Source organism: Tympanuchus pallidicinctus, unplaced genomic scaffold (assembly GCF_026119805.1).
Source record: "Tympanuchus pallidicinctus isolate F22 unplaced genomic scaffold, pur_lepc_1.0 scaffold14, whole genome shotgun sequence".
Taxonomy (NCBI): Eukaryota; Metazoa; Chordata; class Aves; order Galliformes; family Phasianidae; genus Tympanuchus; species Tympanuchus pallidicinctus.
Window position 1 is genome coordinate 3,255,986 of NW_026294659.1, and position 20,199 is coordinate 3,276,184.

Genomic DNA, 20,199 nt, shown 5'->3' on the forward strand with positions numbered 1-20,199 from the left:
TACAGGTAACATGAATAGTTGTCTGCACTCATTGTTTGATCCCATAGACTCACTCCTTTTACATTACCCTACTTGCTAATGGAGCCATGAACACATAAATCAGGCTGGTGATATTTTGCTGTAGTACGTGGCTCAAGGTACTGAGGGCGGCATCTGAGGCTTCCCAGATGGCATTAATATGATTAAGGTAACATCTATCAGCACAGCATAGCTTTTTTTTTTTTTTTTTAATTAAGTGAAAATCAGGCTATTTTTCAGAAATGTATTATGTATTAGATGTTTACATTTATTGCTATTGAGAGAAATATGCAAACTCTTTCAAGGTTGCTAATATGGCTACCTTTAATTATTAAATGCTTTTTCTTGTTATTTTTAACAGCTAGATCAAGCAAGCCTATCTCTCTCATCTCGAGAGGATTACCTAGAAAACACCACAGAAGCTAAATCCGTAAGTAATACTAACTAAAACTCAAAATATCTATTTTTGTTATTGTAGATTTTGCTTTGTTGAGCTCCAGTCTGGGAAACAGCTATGGTTTGGTTGGATTTAGATTTTTCAAGATATTTCCTATTAGGAAAAAAACCTCAACCACAAGCACTACTGCTGCAAACACTTGCAAAGTTTCTCAAATGAAAATTTTAATAAGAAATGGCGTCCCCTGATCCTTTACTTCCCTTTTAGAACACACCTCTGGAAATCATCAGCCACCCGCCTGGTTTTGTACTTTCAGCATGTAAACATGAAGCCAGAAGACCATGTGCTTCAGGTGCTCTCTGTAGTCTGAGACTTGCAGAGCTGTGTCCTTATGAAGGACCATCTAGGATTCCAACAGTTGCCTGGGGCACCATGCATTCAAGGACAGCTGTCAGAGTTCATTAGCAGCTGCTACAGCTACCCTCACCTTAGCCTTCACCTGACCTGATGTCAATGAGAGTCTCCACAATTACTGAGAGGTCCCAGAATTTCCTAGACAACAGACAAAGAACCCAGAAGCTCAAGTCTGTCTCATGAAAACGGAGCCCAGATGCTGCTCTGTCAGTTAGCTGCTCTCCTGGCCAGATATCTATCATCAAATTAGCCTGAATTTATTTAATGAAGGGAACTTGAACTCCTCAACAGATCTCAGTGCTTCATTTCCTCTTCTTCCCTTTCTCTTTATTATTTCTCAGTACTCTGCCATAGCTTATTAGGAAATTTTCTTGCTGCTTTTCTGTGGAAAACAAAGATCAACTGTTGATGTACATGTATTGATATTTGATAATGCCAACATCTTTTTCATCTTCCTTTGATGAAGGCCTGTGGGCAGTGTCCAGCACATACAGCTGTTCATGGAAAACAATCACTTGGATTGTCATGGGGGCAAGTTACTGCTTTTGTTAAGGTCTTACAGTATTGCTTCCATTTTAATTTCTCTGAGAAGCTAGTGAGATTTTAGCCACATCCACTTGAGCAGATGCCAGTATCCAAAGAACAGTATCTATTTAAAAATCACAGATGGTAATATGCCAGGAAATGCTTTTGCTTTTGGGACACTACAGACCAGCAGGAGCTGATAGGATCCCTTTCAAACTTCTGAAAGGTGGTGCTGGAGAAGAGATAGCACAGAAATCACTGCAATATAATGATTGATACATGCGGTGTTTTCATTGACATTTGTGTAGACACACTAGGCTAAACAGTTTTTTTTTAGGATAGCTGGATGGCACAGAGCACTTTTGTAGGTACTTGTGTGCTGTAGCAGAAACAGAGGAAAGAGGTCTCTTTGCTTCCCTATCTTCTCATCCACCAAGCTTACATCTGTCTGTAAGTACTTCAGTCCTGTGCTCATTACTGTGTGAGGTTGCAAAAACATACACATTGTCTAATTCCATTGTAAGAGCTCTGTGTTCTCAGCCAAGTCCAGAAATATCATTTGCACTTCCCAAGATGTATATACTCTGTGAATCACAGCAGATCGCTCTGTCTGTCATCTACAGTATGTTTATGGCATGATTTTCCCTTGTCTCTTCAATGGAAATGGACACTTAAGGTAAGGAAACTATAACTCTGGTTGCAGGAGTATGAAAGTACAGTGTATTCATCTCCTTGCTGTCAGTTGGATATTTATGTCCTAGTGCTACAGCTGTGTTGAAGTGCAAATCCTGTGATGATTTCCTTTTTTTTTCCTTTTTCTTCTTTATCCCCAGTACCGAGATACATTTTTGCAGTTCATGGTTGACACAGCAGTGCTTCTGGGTGCAAATGCTTCCCGAGCTGAATCTGATATGAAGTCAGTCCTAAAGCTGGAAGTTAAAATAGCTGAGGTTGGTAATTTTATGTGGAATTGAAAATTGCTTTAAAAACCAAGGGCTATCCTGTTTCAGAATGGAAAGTTGTTACATTAACAACCTTAGCAATAATGTTTCTTGGAGGGAGGAGGAAAGGAGCAAGTCTGATGGAAGAAAATGAAGTGTCTTCTTGCTTTAGTTAATTGCTAAATTGAATATATATTCTCAAGGGCATTGGGTGAAGAATTAAAAAAATAAAACAAATTAACAAAGCCCTTAGCCAAAAATAATCATAGAATCATTAAGGTTGGAGAACTGGAGGCCATCCACAACAGCAGTAATGCAGAGTTTCCATCTCTCTGCTGAATGTAGAGACAAAATTTTGTCAAAGCTCCGCATGAAAGCAGATATGTTCAGGAACAAGAATTGTTGTATAATCCCTAGTAAGCACAATTAATTATATAATCATCATACTGTGTTTTGAAAACAGATAGTCTTGTTTGTTACTTGGGCTTTTACTGTATCCTTTGTTCCTGTGTACTCTTTTTAAGTGAACGTATATCACGGAGAACTTCTGTGCTTGGGAAGAGAGACAGAGGGAATAAAAGAATGATTTTTGATTTAGGGATGAGTGGCATGCTCCAAGAGATCTTCATGTGTCCAATTAAGATTTCAAGTAGATTTGAGTTACTGGAGGAAAAGGAAAAATTTAGAGAGGAAGAAAGCAAGCAAGTTCAAGAAGAGTTTATAGATCTGCCATATAAAAGGAGAAGAAAATATTTTTTGTCTGTATTGCTTGAGCAACATTTAAACTGTAGACATTTACTGCAGAATTTTGTTTGGAGATCTTCCAGCTGTTTGGTTAGTCTTGTGTCAATTTCTGCCCTGTTTAAATTCGGCACCATAAAGCCTGTTGCACAGTATTTGCCTTAGAGCTGGGCTGGCACTGGCATCAAGAATTCTTGTTTTACTTGAACAGTGAGAAAATTTGTATTTTTATCTTGTAGTTGTTTAGTTTCTTCATTATGACCCAGACAGACACCTTGGAATTTGAATATCCCTTGTCAATTATAAAAGGGCTTCTTTTGTATTTAACAATTCTTTTGCTACATCCTTGGATTTTAACTCTGTAGAGGATCCTGAGGCCTGACTATTCTGGTCACCCAGATGAGAGATTCAGTTGGTGAATGCTTTTGTTCATTTCTGGCCTATGTACTCAGATTTCCTGCCATGGAAATCAAGATAGTTGGTTTAAAGAAAGAAGAAACTGATGTATATCTGACACTTCCTCCAGGTGTAGCCAGGACAGAGAAGGGCACATGTTCAAATACAGGAGACAAGATATGTTTCCAGCATATTTGTTCTCAGATTTGACATTTAAAACTGAATAGTTTGTAGCTGATAGGATGAATGATATTAATGATCTAGGTGTGCTTTTAGCTTTTATGGACCCGCATTTGTTTCCTTGGTATAACCAGAGCTAAAATTGGTCTAAAGTGTTCAGAGAAGACATGCAGCATATCAGATTCCCCAGTAATGAGTTAAACTGGCAATGAATCTTATTTAATTTTTCCGAGTTAAACACCATCGTCAGAAAGGGAAGCTAACGTCATGAATGCTTGGAAAATGGGTGGTTATGTACTTCTTCACTGGGTTTGTGGTGGATAGTAACGATGTAAGATAAGATTCTCGGAAGATGAGCCTTGATTTCATCATGTGTTTTTTTTCTTGTTATTACTTCTTTTTTTCTCCAGATCATGATTCCATATGAAAATCGAACAAGTGAAGTGATGTACAATAAGATGAACATATCAGAGCTTAGTGCAATGATTCCACAGGTTGGTTGGGGAAATTATTCTTTTTATTTCTGACCTACATAATTAAATATGCCTTTAGTGTAGGGAGATAGCATGTTAAAGGAGTGTTATTAGGAATGTATGCACTCTGTTACAATATATGTTCTTTTAAATTCAGTTATGACTTCATGAGGTTTGAAACTGTGGAAAGATGAGCTGCAATAATTTCTAAATTTTTAATAAGTAAAGCTTTAAAGCCACTATCTCAAACGTGATTTAATCAATAAATTATCTCTCTTCGTAGAGTGCTTTAACCAGTCTTTTCTTTGTCATTTCAGTTTGACTGGCTGGGATACATCAAGAAGGTGATTGACACCAAGGTCTACCCTGAGCTCAAAGATATAGGTCCTTCAGAAAGTGTGATTGTCCGTGTTCCCCAGTACTTCAAAGATTTATTCAGGATACTTGAAAATGAAAGGAAAAAGTAAGGCTCCAAATTCATGACTGGTCATTAAATGCTGGGCTTGTTCTGGGATCTTTAGGTACTTCCCAGATGCTAGGAATCAAATCTCTAGGAAAAGGTCTCCTCATTTTTGTCTGAAAGAAGATAGGTGTATTCCCTTCTGGGCAGCAGGAGAATTTAGTCTCAGGCACCTTTATTAGCTCAAAACAGTTTTACTGCCTTTTGCAGATCCATTCAGCCTCTCTTGCTTGAATGGGGTTTTATGTCTTGCGAAATCATTTACATCTCTAGAAAAATGCAGGCAGCTCACATTAAATGCAATAGATGTGCTCTGCACAGGGAAGCAAGACAGCCTCTGGCAGTGTGATGAAAAAAGGGTGTATAAAGATGATATTCTATTTAAAAGCATCTTTGTTGATGACGTATGAGCCATTTCTGTAATAATTTACTCTCTGCTCAGGTGTGTTGCTGAACTCTTAAAAAACATTTTCAAGCTGTTTGCTCTAAAAATCATTCTTTGTTGATGGTACATTATGGCCACAACTAAGGTTATATTTCAGAACAGAATAATTCAGAATGTTCTTATGTTGTTGATCTTTGCCTTCAATGACAAAGCTTACGTTGATTCATAGTATTTGTAAAAATAAGAAGCAGATCAAACAGTAAGAAACATAAACACGATCATTTGTTTTGCCTAGAGATTGTCAAACATCCTTGCTTTCCAAAATTCGGACAAATATTGTTAGCATATCACAAATTTTAGTTTGCTGAAGAAAGTCTTCTACATTGTTTTGGTTTTCCAGGCTTTCTATCTCATAAATTTTGTTATGTCAGTGGGGATAAATGGTGATTTAGAGGATGCATGTGTACCAATAAACAGAAAGATAGTTACTCTTTGTGTGCAAATACTATTCCATACAAATCTATTCTGCAACTACACAGTAAATACCTGAGAGTATTCACAATGATGTCATAACATTTCCATATGGGATGAAGCCTAAGAACGTAACAAGGGTATTTTCTTATGAGTAATCTCATTTTTCATTCTCCATATGGTATTTGAAAGGTTAAAATAATGCAAATAATACTAATTTGGTTTGTTTTATTAAATATTGTCATGGATCAAATTTCTAGTAACAGGGGTTATTTTCCCCCTGCCCCTCTTTCCCCCCAGCCTTCCAGTTACCAGTTTGTTGATAGTGCTGGCACTATAGTTGAAAGTAATTAATAAGATATAGTGAGATGCATTCTCATAATGGAAATGTTTACAGCTGCTGTAGAAAGTAGCTTTACTGTTCTCATGGATGTCAGAATCAATAACTGCTTTACCTTGCCTCAAGTACTCAATTAATACAGTACTCCTCAATTCCTGTGTTATAAAGAGGAATTTTCTTTAGAGAGAGATGGGGGCACTAGATCTCCTTTCTGGTCTTGTGTTTCTTTTGAAAAGTTAGTTGGAGAGTTAAGTTATGGTAATTTAACTGGAACTTTTGCCTCTGGCAAGAGAAAAATTTTCAGTATTTTAATCTGATTCTTCACTCAATTATGAATACAGTTTCCAAACAGATTTCAAAAATTGTGAAAAAGATCTTTTTTTATTAAAATGCCAATTAATGTGTCTATCTATTTCATATTAAATCTATCCTCTTTAATTGCCACCATGTCTATTCATTAAAATATATTACAAACTCTCAGAATCTTACATGAGCAACCTACTTTATTTCCAGACAGGGTTGAGCCTTCCTCAGCAGATATCCATGAATGCTGGTATAATTTTAACTGTCCCAGCAGACAAGCTCTCTACCACTTCCTTTGGGAGTGTGTATCACAGTGATGGTCATATTGGCTCAGCAGTGGTCAGCCTACACTTCTTTCTGTAACAGTTGTTTTGAAGTTAAAATAGGGAACTGTGTACTGTAATCTTCCCAAAGGCTACAACAACAAATGCTCTGGTCTCATCAGAAGCACAAAGATCTGTGCTATTTTTGTGCTGATTTTCACTCCATGTGAAGAGGCTAGCATCTCTGAGCCTCATATTATTTGGATGAAAATAACCCTCGAATAGGCACTGAAGGCGTTTCTTAATCAGAAAGTGTCATTTTTCAACCTGAATGAAGATAATTGATTTTAAGTTCACATAGCTGACTGAAAAGATAAAAATTGTTATTGAAATAAGTAAACAGATCTTAATAAAACTGAAATTCTTACCTCTCCTACCAGAAACAAAAACATCAAAACCCACAAACAACAAAACCTTTGCCTACAATCTTATCCCCCCAATCCTGAAGGTGTAAATCCTCTTGGGCTTTGAAGTGAAACCTTCCTGTTTTATGCATTGTATGCATCAGTGGATGCAAGTGTGATTACAATTAGGGATTTTTATCATCTCATCAGAGAGCTAGGTTTCAGGATGTGTCAGACTTTCTTTCCCTCTCAAATTAAAACAAAGCTCAATTAATTGTGGGCTATTTCCTGGGACAGACATTCCCCTTCATCATTTATGCCTTATACTAAATACAAAAGTTTTTTTAATTCCCATGGATATTAATGTTGTTGAATAAGTCACCTTTTCAGGACTCTTTCTTTACAAATTTCAGTCTTTCATTCACTCTCAATTTGACAGAGATTCCTTGATTTGAATGTAAGGGCAGACACCTCTAGATGAGAACAAGAAGTACACAGAAGAAGGAATTGACTTTTTGTAGCAATTAAGTATTGAATTGTAACATATAATTGGTTCACGGTAGCTGTCTACTTAGCTGAATTTTTTTTACTAAAGAATTTGATAGAAATTGTATCTTTAAACCTTTCAATATACTCAAATATATGTATACACAATATATACACTCAATTTTAATATATATACTTACATAAATACTGATTTAAATCTACAGAATTGCATTCTAGTAGAGTGAGGGATTGAGTAGGTGCTGTGGGAGCAAGGGTGCCTCAAATGCATGAGGCAGGTACAAAGAGACTGGTGGAATTCAGACAACTTATAAAAGAAATGAGAGCTGTATTCTTTGGGGGTGTGTTTCTTGCTATTAACTGAGGAAACTCTACATCATAAAAAATGTGATAATGGGAAAATCTGTGCTTTCTGGTATAGTTGAGTAGGTTGAAATACATTTTTAATGACTCTAAGCATTTTGTCAAAATGATTCAATCATCCATTTAGAGCTAATTGTTTTGTCTGTTGTAATGTATACTATGCTATAAAGGTATATTACTTGTGCTGGAAGTTTGAAAAGCTTTTTTTTGGATATATTTTATGAATATTGTGAGGATTTACATGTACTGTTTGATGCATTTCTATAATGAAAAAGAAATTATTGTTTCTATCAGGAAGAAGGGGTTAAGTGGCACAAGCACACAACTGCTCCTGGTGTGGTGTCCCACTTAGTGTCTGCACACGGTCAGACATGTGCTCAGTCACTAATAGACAATATATTGCTTCAAGTTGCCATCTTCACCTCACTGTCATCTCCCCAGCTGAGGGACCAAGAGCTTAAGCTTGCAGCAACGATCTTTCTTGAGCTGGAGGTGCTAGGCAGGAGCTTAGAGGCAAAACTCAAGCTCTTGCTCTGGTGATGCTGGTGTGAAGAGAATACCCTCAAAAATTTTCTTACAGCCTGTTTTGACTTGGGTGAAAGAACAGTGTATGAAGCGTCTACCAATGAAACTAATGGAGTGGCACTGCAGGAACACCTGGCAGCTCCATCTCTATGGCAGCTAGAGGCTGAAGAAACTTGAGTTTTAGTGAAGAGCGAGCTGTTCAGATAGGCTATCAAAACATCTTATAGTGGAAAGGAAACACTTAGCTCAGTGCTAGACTTGTTTTGAGACTGCTTGAAGTTGAATTTCCTATTTACAGTGCAATTTTATCTCATATAAGCACTGCTGATCATGGAGGTGGTTCAGTCTAGGCTGGACAAATATTTGGTTAAGCACACTGATCAAGTGCTTGAAGTTTTAGAAAAAGGAGCAAAGATGTCAGGTCTCCTGGGATGTTTGAACAAGTTCTTCCAGGATTTCTCCACCTCAGTTCTTTGGAGATTTTTCTTTTTGGTAGGTCAGTTATTAGTAATTAGTAGTTTAATAAATGTAGATAGTAAAATTTTTCTGAAGTTTTGTTAATTTCTAAGGAAAGACAATATGAAATAGTGACAATCTCTAGTACATATGGGATTGATCATTATCTGTTGTTTTATGGTTACGATTTATGTTCCCTACTAATGAGAAGAGATAACATTTGCTTTGATATACAAAAAAGAAAAAAAAAAAAAAAAAAACAGAAAAAAAAAGAAAAAAAAAAACAGTTATTTTCTCATTATGGTGCTATTCTTGCTACTTCCATGGAAAACAAAAACTGCCCTTTGAAAAAAGCATTACCTACAGGTGGCATGCTAGATGTCGAACTTGATACGAATATCCTCTAGAAGATGGTTACCACTGTTCAATTACATACCAACCAGCTTCAATCTAGCAGGCTATTCTGTGAAGTAGAAATTTATCAATTTGATCATCACTCATTAATTTTCAAAAGGAATTTTCAACCATTCAGTTTGAATATTCGTGGAGATACTTCTGTGAGTGCTTTGCTTTGTTACATCATATGCATTTAGAGGGCTGACAAAAACATGTCTGATTTAACAGGACTCTTGCCAACTATCTGGTGTGGAGAATGGTTTATTCAAGGTTATTTAACCTCAGTAGACGTTTTCAGTATCGGTGGCTGGAATTTTCTCGGGTAAGTTGAAGTTTTTAATAGCATTTACAGTGTAATTAGTGTTGTCCCTATCTGTTTCCCTTGTAGCTGCTGTTTTCTATTATTTGTATCTTTGCAAAAGATATTTTTTCCATGCTGGGCAAATTTATTAAGCTTTTTGTAGTAGTCTTCATTTAAAATAGTAAAACCATATATATTGTGTGCGACACAAAGGAGAACTGTCCTTTGGATTATGTAAGGGAAGTTTTGAGGCCTTAAAAAGGCTTAGACTTTTTATGCTGTAACCCAAAAGCTGGAAAGCTATTGAGTTTTGTGCTGGGGCTGTGACCTGCGAAAGGTCAAATATGTTTGGCCAAAGTCTGAGCTTTTGAAAAAAAAAAGAACTCTTTACACATGCTCGAAAACAGCTCTGCTAAAACAAAACTACAAGATTTCATCTTTTCTCAGGTTACTCCAAACCATTATTATACTGTAATGCCAGATTTATATGAGCTCTAGCGTACATATACATCAGCTTTTCTCACGGAAGATCTGATCAGGTACCTTCCAGCTCAGGGCTGTAGAAACCCCAAAAGACATGCATTAGTTGCTGCCATAATCTACGAGAGTGGAGTTAATTATCTATTAATTAATAGAGTATTTATGTAAAGCACATATTTGATTAAGTGGCTCCTGAATGGAAAGCCAACCTGATGATATTATGGGCAATGCAAGGGCTCTTTAAGCAAACAAAAGATGAAACTGCAACAGAAATTTGTTCTACTTTTTTGCTGTTTCCATGCCATGTTTGGATGATTATATATTTTTGTTCGTTATAAGGAAAATAAGCTGCTTGGTTACATCATGACAACAAGATATATTGTGGCGTGGAGGGGCATGGTTATGGGCATGGTGGTGACGAGTTGATGGTTGGACTAGATGGTTTTAGTGGTGATTTCCAAAATTAATGACTATGATTCGGTGAACAGGAGGCTGTCACAGCAATGCCAGTGGTGTGGTGCAGGAGGTGTGGGTGCTCTGTCCTCCTTGGTGAGGCACACAGACAGTAATTGAAACCATCAATAATGTCCTTCCTGACTGGTATTGGAAGAGTTATGAGCTGATAACATATCTAAAAATGAACTTTAATACTTTGATGGAAACTATGTGGAAGAGGCCATCTCCTCTGATCCTGAATCTGCATTGCCAAAGACGCCATTTTCTTTATGCAAAAATGTGCAAAACTGGCTGTCAGAACCACAGTGATGTGTTTCTAAGTGTGTCCCCTTGTGGAATATTTCTTGCTAGCCAGGTAAAATAGATTGCTGGCCATCAACAAGTCTGCATAATATGATTGAATTACCTTATGGCCATAGAAATTCCTGGAAGGAAACACTGTCTTTCAGTTACTGTGCTTTTAGATACACTAACGAGGTGCTGTCTTTTCCCTGGGTACATCCTCCAGCAGTTTAGGGAGAAATCTACCTGAAATTGTTTCAAAGCTCATTAAAATATTGTCGTTAAGGATTCACGTAAGTGGCTGTGAAAACTGAAGGGCAGCTTAGTAAGGGCAGTGAGTCAGCAGCTTGTTCCCATATCTGCCTTTGGGATCTGGAGAAAGATAGTTAAGTGCAGTAAATAGCGAGGGGTAATAGTTAATAGCTGTGGTTAAGTGTTGTGAACAGCTCAGGGAAACAGATTTCACAGGTCAGCAGAAATGACATGAGAAATGGAGTTCAAGGCAAAGCTGTTGCTGAGCAGATTGTTCCAGTCAGAGGCTGGAAGACTTGAGATACACAGTTCCTTTGAGATCATAAAAATGGACTCACTAACCTTCTGGTAAGTGAAGAAAACATTGAGTAATCAGACAACAATATGACTGTGAGAAGAATCACTGATCTCTAAAACAGAGGATATATTTTATTTGTTCACTCATTTCTCAAACGCCTCACCCATCCTAAGTAGCATTTTTAAACTGGGTTCCAATTTTCTGTTGGTGGCTTTTACATCTTGTGTGCAGTAATCTTGGCACTGAGACACATGTCTGGGTGGCATTTTGCAAAGAAGTGATGAAACTTTGAAAAACTTCAGGTTGAAAAATAGGACAAACCTGCTGACTCTGGAGAAAGTGTTTGATTACCAGATCAGCACCATCAGCAGCTTCTCTCCACTGACTATTTGAGTTCTAGCAAATGTGCAATGGCTCCTGGGGAAGAGCTCTTTTAATTCTCTTGTGGAGTTCTGAATTGCCTGGAAAGGCTTGAAACCTGCTATTTATAGTTGCTGTTACTACCTGGAGTACTGCACTGTAGAGTGAGACATTAATATTTGGAGGACAATTTTGAGAGAGCTCAAGTTGGCTCTGGTTGTAACATAAATATCAATATACCAGCTGTGAGATATTATCTCTTCCTCTCAGCTCTGGTTTTATTGTCTCAGAGCCTGTACTGCCTTTCTGTCCTCCTCACAGTCAAATCTCCCTCAAAATAATGATTATTATGTTGTAATAACATGTCACATGCTGAAAGCCAGCTCTGTCTCTTGACTTTCTGTGGTTGTTGTGTAGACAGAGCTTTTGGAAGAAATTGGAAGAAAAGCTCTGATAATTAATGCTGTGACTCCCCTTGTTAATCTGCATCAGGAGAAAGATTCATTGTGGTTTTGCATGGACACTGGAGAGAATTTTTCCTTTCCTTTTTTTTCTTTTTTAATAAAGTGATGTGTTATACATGAAGATTGAAGGATTTGGAAAAGAAGTTTATTTTCTAATTTGGCTCTGTTTAGGAAACAATTACCTTATTATGCATCAGTTTACCCAATGTGGTTTTTGTATAGAAGAAGTGTTTGTTCTGTCATTGAAAATCTATTAGCACATGCAGTATTAATAAAAAGCATTTGAAAATGCAGTTCACTGGTGTATTTAAGTATGAGTCATTGATTAGGCTTAATTACAACCAATATGATGGAGAAAATCAATCTTTCAACTACCAAAATAGCTGACCTTCAATAGCTGAGAGTTAAGATAGTCTGTAATTTTCCAAGCAAATCCAAGCTCTTTAGTTTTGCTAGAAATCTTATCTTAGAGGAGACTAAGAGGAGACCAAGGAAAAAGAAAGGCCCACTAAACACTAGAGCATTGCTTGGAGGCCTATGCAATCTGTGAGAGGCCAAAATGTTATCCTGCCTGACCTGGTCTGGTGTTGACCCCACCATTATGCAACCAGCAGGTGACAGCTACTGAGCTGGGATTTTGGTTGTTCTCTGTGGAACAAGACAAGTGGAAAGGGAACTCTCTGAACTTGAAAAAAAGAAAAATCAAAAAAGCTTCCGAATCAGCACTGCGTTTGCTTTTTGCTTCCATGTAAACATTTTGCATTTTGTGTTGAATGGGTACTTTGTTTTCAATGAACTCTTTTGTCCAGAAAATGTATTGATATTTATGAAATGCCAACAGTAACAACGTTCAGAAACGGAGAACAAAGTAGCAACATGCTTAAGCATAATTTTGCCTTGCTCATTTGCTCATCTTGACTATTTCTCTTTTGAAGCTCATTTGCACTGAGTGCAAAACTACCAGAATTAGCCTAACGTTAACCATTGGGGATGTCTTCCCATAAAAAAAATCCTCTCAGCTTAGTCTCTCTAAGTTGTTACCATTATACTCAGTTTAAAACTTTACAGTCATTCAGTGGGGTTGAAAAGATTTTTCTATAAAGTTTCTATGTTCTCATAAAAATGGAAATATCTGTAAAATATCATTGCTGTGGGTTGGCTGTTTTTTTGTGTTTTTTGTTCGTTTGTTTGTTACTGTTTGACATGCATAATTTAACTTGGCAAGCATAAAAAATATACATGCAGGCTTATATAATGTTATGACTTACTGCATTCACTTCCAACAGGTGATCCATGGAACAACATCTTTACTGCCTCAGTGGGACAAATGTGTGGACTTAGTTGAAAGTTCACTCCCTTACGTTGTGGGTAAGATGTTTGTGAAAGCCCATTTTCAAGAAGACAAGAAAGAGATGGTGAGTCCTCTTAGAAACTTGTAATTAGAGGCTTCCTTATTCTCTCAAAGTTAAAGAAAAGGTGTACTACTGGTGACAAAATTCTTAAAGATGCTTCAGTTACTTAAGAAAAAAAGCAAGGAGAGCACAGAACTAAGAAATGTCATGTTTCTTGTCCATCTAAGCACAGCCCAATCTTTCTACATGAGGCCCTTCAGATAAATATGTAGACAGATAAAAACCAGCCTAAACTCCATTAGTGTGTTTGCACGATGACAGACTGTGCAGAAACAGAGGGGGGAGCATTGATGAGGAATGGGTCAGTTTAAGGTAATTTAGTAAAATTCTTTCTGACCAGTTAATAACTGGTCACATTTGCTCTGCTTTAGGGCTAACATTTTAAGGCTGGTTGTGCTACAAGTATACTCTAACTGAGAAAACTGATGTCTTTACTCAAGGAAAGTATTCTTTCACGTTGTCGAGTACAGAGAATAGAGAGAATAGCTTTCAACTGGACATTCATCTTCACTGTAAAATTTCAAATGCAGCTACATTATCACCTCCCTTAATAACATATTCAAATGATTAACTACCCTTTATGATCATTTATGACTTATTTTCAGATTATAATTTTCTCATTGAGTTTCCCAGTGTCTGCTTTTCCAGCTATTGATTTTCCAACAGTAATCAGTTTGAAATCAACTGATTTAGCTAATGAACTTAGCTTCTACCACAGGAGAGCTGCATTTAAGAAACATATGACCGTCATGCATTGGGTGCAGCAGCTCTGTGATTGTCCTTCAGAACCCTGGCTCAGTAGCTTGAGTTTGTCTGCTTGACTTTGTTTAGTTTGACTATTTTCTTATGGAAGGACTCCATTTTAGACAGACCAACGTTTGGCTTGTTTAATATTTGAAATGTTTCCATCTCTACATTTCTTTTGCTGCTTGCCTCCAGCTGGAGTTTCCTTCCTGAGATCCAGTTCCCTGATTCTTTATCAAGTTTTTGATGTGCTATTTGGCAGTTTAGTGGCAAAAATATTTCTGGGGTATTAGACAGTGTGACCTCTGTGGAAATGGACTGTAAGAAATATATGCTTTATTGAGGATGAACTGTTATTTTGTGTTTGTATATGTGAAGGAAAACCTGGCAGAAATAGAGAATGGTTATCTGATGAAATATGACCTAATTAAAATATTTTTTAGTATGCAAATTCCTTTCAGGCCAAGAATGTGAAAAATTATCAAGTTTTAATTCACAGTAACATCCATAGAAAGGTATGTGTATAACAGTTATAGTATAAACCACAGAATTCAGACCAATAGCAAGCTGTTGATGGTTAAAAAATTAGATGCAGGTGAAATTTGCTGCAGTCCTTTTAGAAATGTGCTTTTCAAGTTGATCATTTTTGTTTTTATTATTTTCATTTCACTGGTTTTCATTTCTATTTCTCTTTCTTAAGCACCAAGAAAACCCTTGAGAGAAGTGCTCTTATTTGTACAGGTTTATTATTATTTTTATTCTGCCCTGGATCAAAAGCAAATCCTGACTTATGGACAATATGGATTTTTCCCCCACGTTTTGTAACTGATATTTCATACTTTAGAAATTTCCCTCTTCCTTTATCAGGAAAGACATTATTTGTGTCTAAATATAGCACTGTTTCTAACCCAGAGTGCCTGCAGTGTTTCTTACAGCTATGCCTGAGCAGTTTCAGTAATAGCTTTGATAGCAGGAATAGGTTTCTCCTCCTGCCCCCCATAGCTACAGCTGGTACATAAAGCCTAACTGTACACCAGGGCCCAGCTGTAGTGCTCTAGTTTGAACTCATAACCTCCAAATACAGGGAGTTCACCTCATTAGAGCTCTAAGTTAATTGAGTCAGTGCTATGCCATCAATACCTTTAAGTTACCCTATTCCCTGAGACGCTGTTTTCTGTGAATGCTGACTGTTTACTCATATTTAATGCTAGAACTGTTCCAGTTGTCCTGTACTGTTGCTAAAAAAAAAAAAAAAAAAAAAAAAAAAAGTTTTTTGAAAAGAGTAGAAAAAATGAATAATCAAAGGAGCATTGCTAGGCTTTATCTGGCTCCACCGCAAATACAGATTAGTTCCGAATTAAAATATACATCTGATACATCAGTGACAATTCTGCTGAAGATAACATTACTTTCTGGGATTTAGCCCCCACCTAAATGACTTCTCAAAGCTAGCAGATCTATGGAATAAACTTATATAAAACTTTGGTATAGCAGGTCTTCATTCTTTTTAAATGTAACATAACTGATAACACAGCAATCCAGTAAATCTTCATACAGTGGTTGTCTGTCATGGCTTGTACTATCCAGGCTGAACTGCGGTGAAGCCCTCTGGCAATGGCTGGATCCTCCAAAATACCTCACTCTTACAGTGTTTTCAGATTTATCTGTGTTAAGGTTCCTCTGCTGATACAAATAGAAGCAGGTTATAGCCTATACTTTTCTGGTCTGTGTTGCCAAACAGATGCACAGGCCTGAGTACACTTCTGCTCTTTAGACCAAAGCAACACATCCCTTAGCTGTCAGACTCTTTGTTCTTTTTATTTCAGAGTTTTCTTGGCCTTTATGCTCACTGAACACTCCTACTATTTCACTTGCTTGTGACTTGCTTGTGTTTTCATGTAGTTGTTGAACTACCATTTGTACAGAAGCCACGAAGAAGGAGTAGAGCTAAAACGATTGTGAGTTCTCCCAGGTTTGCACAGATGCAGGCTGTCCCTAGATGTTCAAGATTAGAGAAGCCACGGCCTCTTTCCCTGCAGTAAGCACAGCTTACTGGTTAAATATTTGAATGCTGCTTTGTATTTGGATCATGATATTCTCAGCCCAAATTCAGATCTTTGGCAGTATTAGTGAGGAATATCTCAGTGTGACATAAACTAAGCAAGGCTACAGATGCTCTCTCTACAGAAAAGGCTTTATCTGTGCAAACACTTTGCAGCTGGCTCCTTCCTGCAGGGACTAGTGATCTAGGACCAAAGAGACAGAAATCTCCACAAATCAGTGCTATTCTCCCAGTGTTGGTTTTTTTTTTGTTTTTGTTTTTTTTTATTATTTAAGATTTTGAGTCAGGCTTTCTCACAGTTGTGACATGAAAGGATCAGCAGGCTGTGTAGTACAGCTGAAGGGAATAAAAAGAAGAAGAAGAAACTTACTTTGAGAAGAAATGTCTGAGGGCTGGAAAAAGATTCACCTTCAAGATCTATTGATCTATTAGTGGTCACTGTCTGATTTGGAACCGTTCATGGTCTTACTAAGTACTTCATGCACTGAAACTTATAATGATCCCGCCATGGCAGCTTAATGAAGAGAGGTTTACTAACTGTTTTCCAGATGGAAGAGCTGACTGAAGGAATTCGCTGGGCTTTTATTGACATGTTGGAGAAAGAAAACGACTGGATGGACTCTGAAACAAAAAGAAAGGCTCATGAGAAGGTAATAAATATAAATGGAGGGTGGGTGAAGTCCCGTCAGAGTAAAGACTGGTCTTGAGGGAGAACAGAATGTTGTGGACCTTACTTGCCATTACCTTGTTCTTCCTGCCTTGCCTGCATCTGTCTCAGTTTGATTCTGACTGATGTAGACTGTGAGCTTGTTTCAGACTTTCTGTGATTTACTGGGTTGTTTTGTGTGGAAATGGAGGCTTCAGCCAGGAAAGGAACATGGGAATTGTTCACATCTCGTACCTTCTCATACACCATGGTGGAAGGCCTACCTTTAAAGCCACCTTCCAGGATTGTGGCAACCATCCCAGCTGAACACCCATCTGACAGAGCTAGTTACAAAGTGTTATGGTCAAGGCTGGCATAACCTTTCAGGTGGAATGTCAGTAAAACTCAGGAGGTAAAGGTGAAAGCAGGACACACTGAAAGATCTCTTCCTGGTCTCCTTCCTTGCTATTGGTATGTGATAAGAGGGAGACAGAACATGTCTAAATGTAGAGCTCTGCCACAGGACAGCAGTCAGGAGAGGCATAAAGAAAGCAGAATTGGAGGGAAATGTGTAGGACTGCCTCCTTATGTAGGAGGCAGCAGGATGTCAGAGAATTAATAAATATCCTCTCTGAATACAGTGACATGCAAGTGCAGCTTTCCTACTCACTGTGCTGAAATTAAAATTGTGCTGTTTTGGTTTGAAAACAAATACAGACTTCAAGGAATTTTTGTTGATTTTGTTGAAAAGGCTGTTCAGACACTTCATCAGTGGAAAGGTTTAAATTCCATACACAGCCCATTAACTTTTTTACAGTGATGCCCTGCGCAGATGCACAAATGAAATACAGCTGCATAATTGGACCAATAAACTCTGCAGAAAGCAAAGAATCATAAGATGCAGTCTATTTCTTCATTTACCTGATGGCATGTGGGCTGCAGTTATTATTTCTTACTGGCTGCAATGCTTATTTGTTTACTAGAAAAAAATATGGAAACATAATGAACTTTAATTTAGATATTTGACAAATGTGATGCAGACTACAAGCAGGAAGATTTTCTATTACAAGTCAAATGTTGATTTTTTAGCAAGCAGTCTGCTTAACCATTGTGTTAAAAGTTTGCTGACTTCCTTCCAGAGAAATCATACAAGCATTGCCACAAACTAATAAACTCTCTAAAAAGCTCTCTCTTTTCTAGGTTAGGAAAGGATGTGTTCAGAAGTTAGGTTTGATCTTTTGTAGGTGGCGATGACACGTGTAGGAAGCTTACGGTACTTGCTTCCAATTTAGGCATCTCAGTTAAGTTTCTGAAGTTAATGGGGTGAGTCTGGACTGAGCAGTGCATGCCAAAGTAAATTCAGGATGTACAGTGAAAAAAACTACGTGCAAAAGGACTTTGAATATCAAATGGTTTAAATCCATTACCACTGACTTGAACAACAATTTTATAGTTTACTGTGCTAGGAACAAGGTCAAGGTTGTATGACACAAATGTAATGTAATGATTTTGCAAATTGCAGTAATATAGAGAGGCGTTTTGGTAGATTTCCAGGCATGGTCTTTGTACATGTTTTTAAACTACTATTTATTGCTAATCATTCGTATTGGATGTGTGCTGGAACATTTGGATGGACATGTTTGTAATTCAAGAAGTGTATTCATTACTTGTATAGCCAGATAATTCACTGCAGAAATCTGCGATATATCATAAAACAGAACCTTCAAAATCTGTTACTCCTTAAGATCCTATGAGCCATTTTTTAAAACACTTATGCATTAACAGAACAGTTAGACAATAGGATTGCTGGAGTACTGGTTGTTTGATTGTTTTAAAAGAACAACTGCAGTAGTACTGCTTTATTATATAGATCCATACAAGAAATATGTCTTGGTCAATCTGAGAGGATTTTGAAAATTTGCAAGGATCTTTTTCTCAAATTGAAGAAGAGCAAGCTACATGATCCTGGGTATTTTCATTGTTTTACTCTTTGTTTTGGAGCATTACCAAGGTAGTGGTTATGGCAGTGTGATGACAGAGCACAGTGGGGTGCTGGAGGCACCGTCTTTCAGACAGAAGGCCAGAAAGGTTCCTTGTCTTTGATCTTCTGTATAGGCAACCTGTAGCATTTTGGCCAATTATTGCTGGACAGAGCTCAGTAACATGTAAACAACTCCAGTTTTCTGTCGATAGAGCCTCCATGGAAGTTTTTTATGAATGTGTGATATTCTGCTTGAACCAAATTTCAAGTCTTGTGCAAGCATCTTCTGCTTGTTTCTTTTCCAGAACAAAAGATGGCATCCAGTCATTACTATCATTGTCTGTTTAGTAAAGAAAGAGAGCTATTAGTTAGATGAAGAATGTCTTGACCTTTTATCATGTTTTCATTAGTGGCTATCAAAGGAGACTGCACCTCATTCCCAATTTATGTATGAGAAGCTGAAGTGCAGGAGTAGTGTCAGATCTAGGGACAAGAAATACCTCCCTGTTTTAATGCTCGAACTGTTGCAGCCCCCTGCGCTGTAGCACATCATCCGTTGTAGTAACACAGAGTTGCTACCTGAAGTTCTAAAGCAGAGCTGTAGGCTGTATGGAAAGGGCAGACATTCATATACTAAGCATGTCCCCTGAATTTTTGGTCTTCTTACATTCTCGAGTGCAGTGGAAAGAGAACTGTACAGAACTACTATTTTTTGTTTACTGGGCCTCCTTCATAGGAACTGTTTATTTTGCCATTAGCCCTTCCTTTAACTTCAGGAGCGTTTGGGCCGTTAACAAACTTTCTGCCCATTTCCTGAAAGAGGAATAAAATCAGTGCACAATATGGATGCCTGCACAGTGAGTCTTCCTGGAAGAACAGCTCCTTTCAGGTGTCTTTTTTGTTCCTGCTGCCGATTGTATCATCAAATGACAACACTGTCATGCAAATGACTTGGCAGCTCTCAAGAAAATTAACTGCAAATCCTCTCCACAACAGGGATAGTCACAGTCACACGTTTTGACTGCTGCCTGTTTGGCTGACTGATCCCCACCTTGCACATGGCCAATGCCAGACCTGTACACCTGCTGGCAGCCTGACGCTTTGCACTCATAGGGACCATTGACCTCTGAAGGACATATAAAAGGCTGTCAGGTAGAATCAAAGCTGGATCTGAGCTCCAGGCATCCTGTAAGCTCCATTTTACCATTGAAGTGTTTTGTGCCTATGACTCGGTGTGTCTGTTAAGTTGCTGAGATGGACATCCAGTACTATATGTTCACTCTAATTTGGTAAGCCTAAAATGCATTAAAAGGATCAAACAAACAAGCTCATGTGACATAAGAAACATGTGTGATGTCTGAGAACCATTCTTTTAGCCCCTGTATACTTTGGAGGTAAGGCTTAGCTTTCCTTCAGTAATAGAATACTATAGTAAGAAAACTACTAATTTCCCTCCCATCCTCCCTTTCTTCCTCTTTCTCTGTGATGGAAAGGTGGATTTAAACC

General features: G+C 37.7%; 1 protein-coding gene across 1 annotated transcript in view; it reads left to right on the forward strand.

Moving 5' to 3' along the window:
• PHEX (phosphate regulating endopeptidase X-linked) overlaps positions 1–20,199 on the forward strand; it is a 95,978-nt gene that overhangs the window by 26,691 nt on the left and 49,088 nt on the right. The window contains exons 6-12 of the mRNA XM_052673751.1: positions 380–448; positions 2,188–2,304; positions 4,023–4,106; positions 4,403–4,548; positions 9,184–9,277; positions 13,135–13,263; positions 16,615–16,716. Of these exons, the coding sequence (XP_052529711.1) occupies positions 380–448; positions 2,188–2,304; positions 4,023–4,106; positions 4,403–4,548; positions 9,184–9,277; positions 13,135–13,263; positions 16,615–16,716 (741 nt within the window). The remainder of the gene's footprint in view (positions 1–379; positions 449–2,187; positions 2,305–4,022; positions 4,107–4,402; positions 4,549–9,183; positions 9,278–13,134; positions 13,264–16,614; positions 16,717–20,199) is intronic.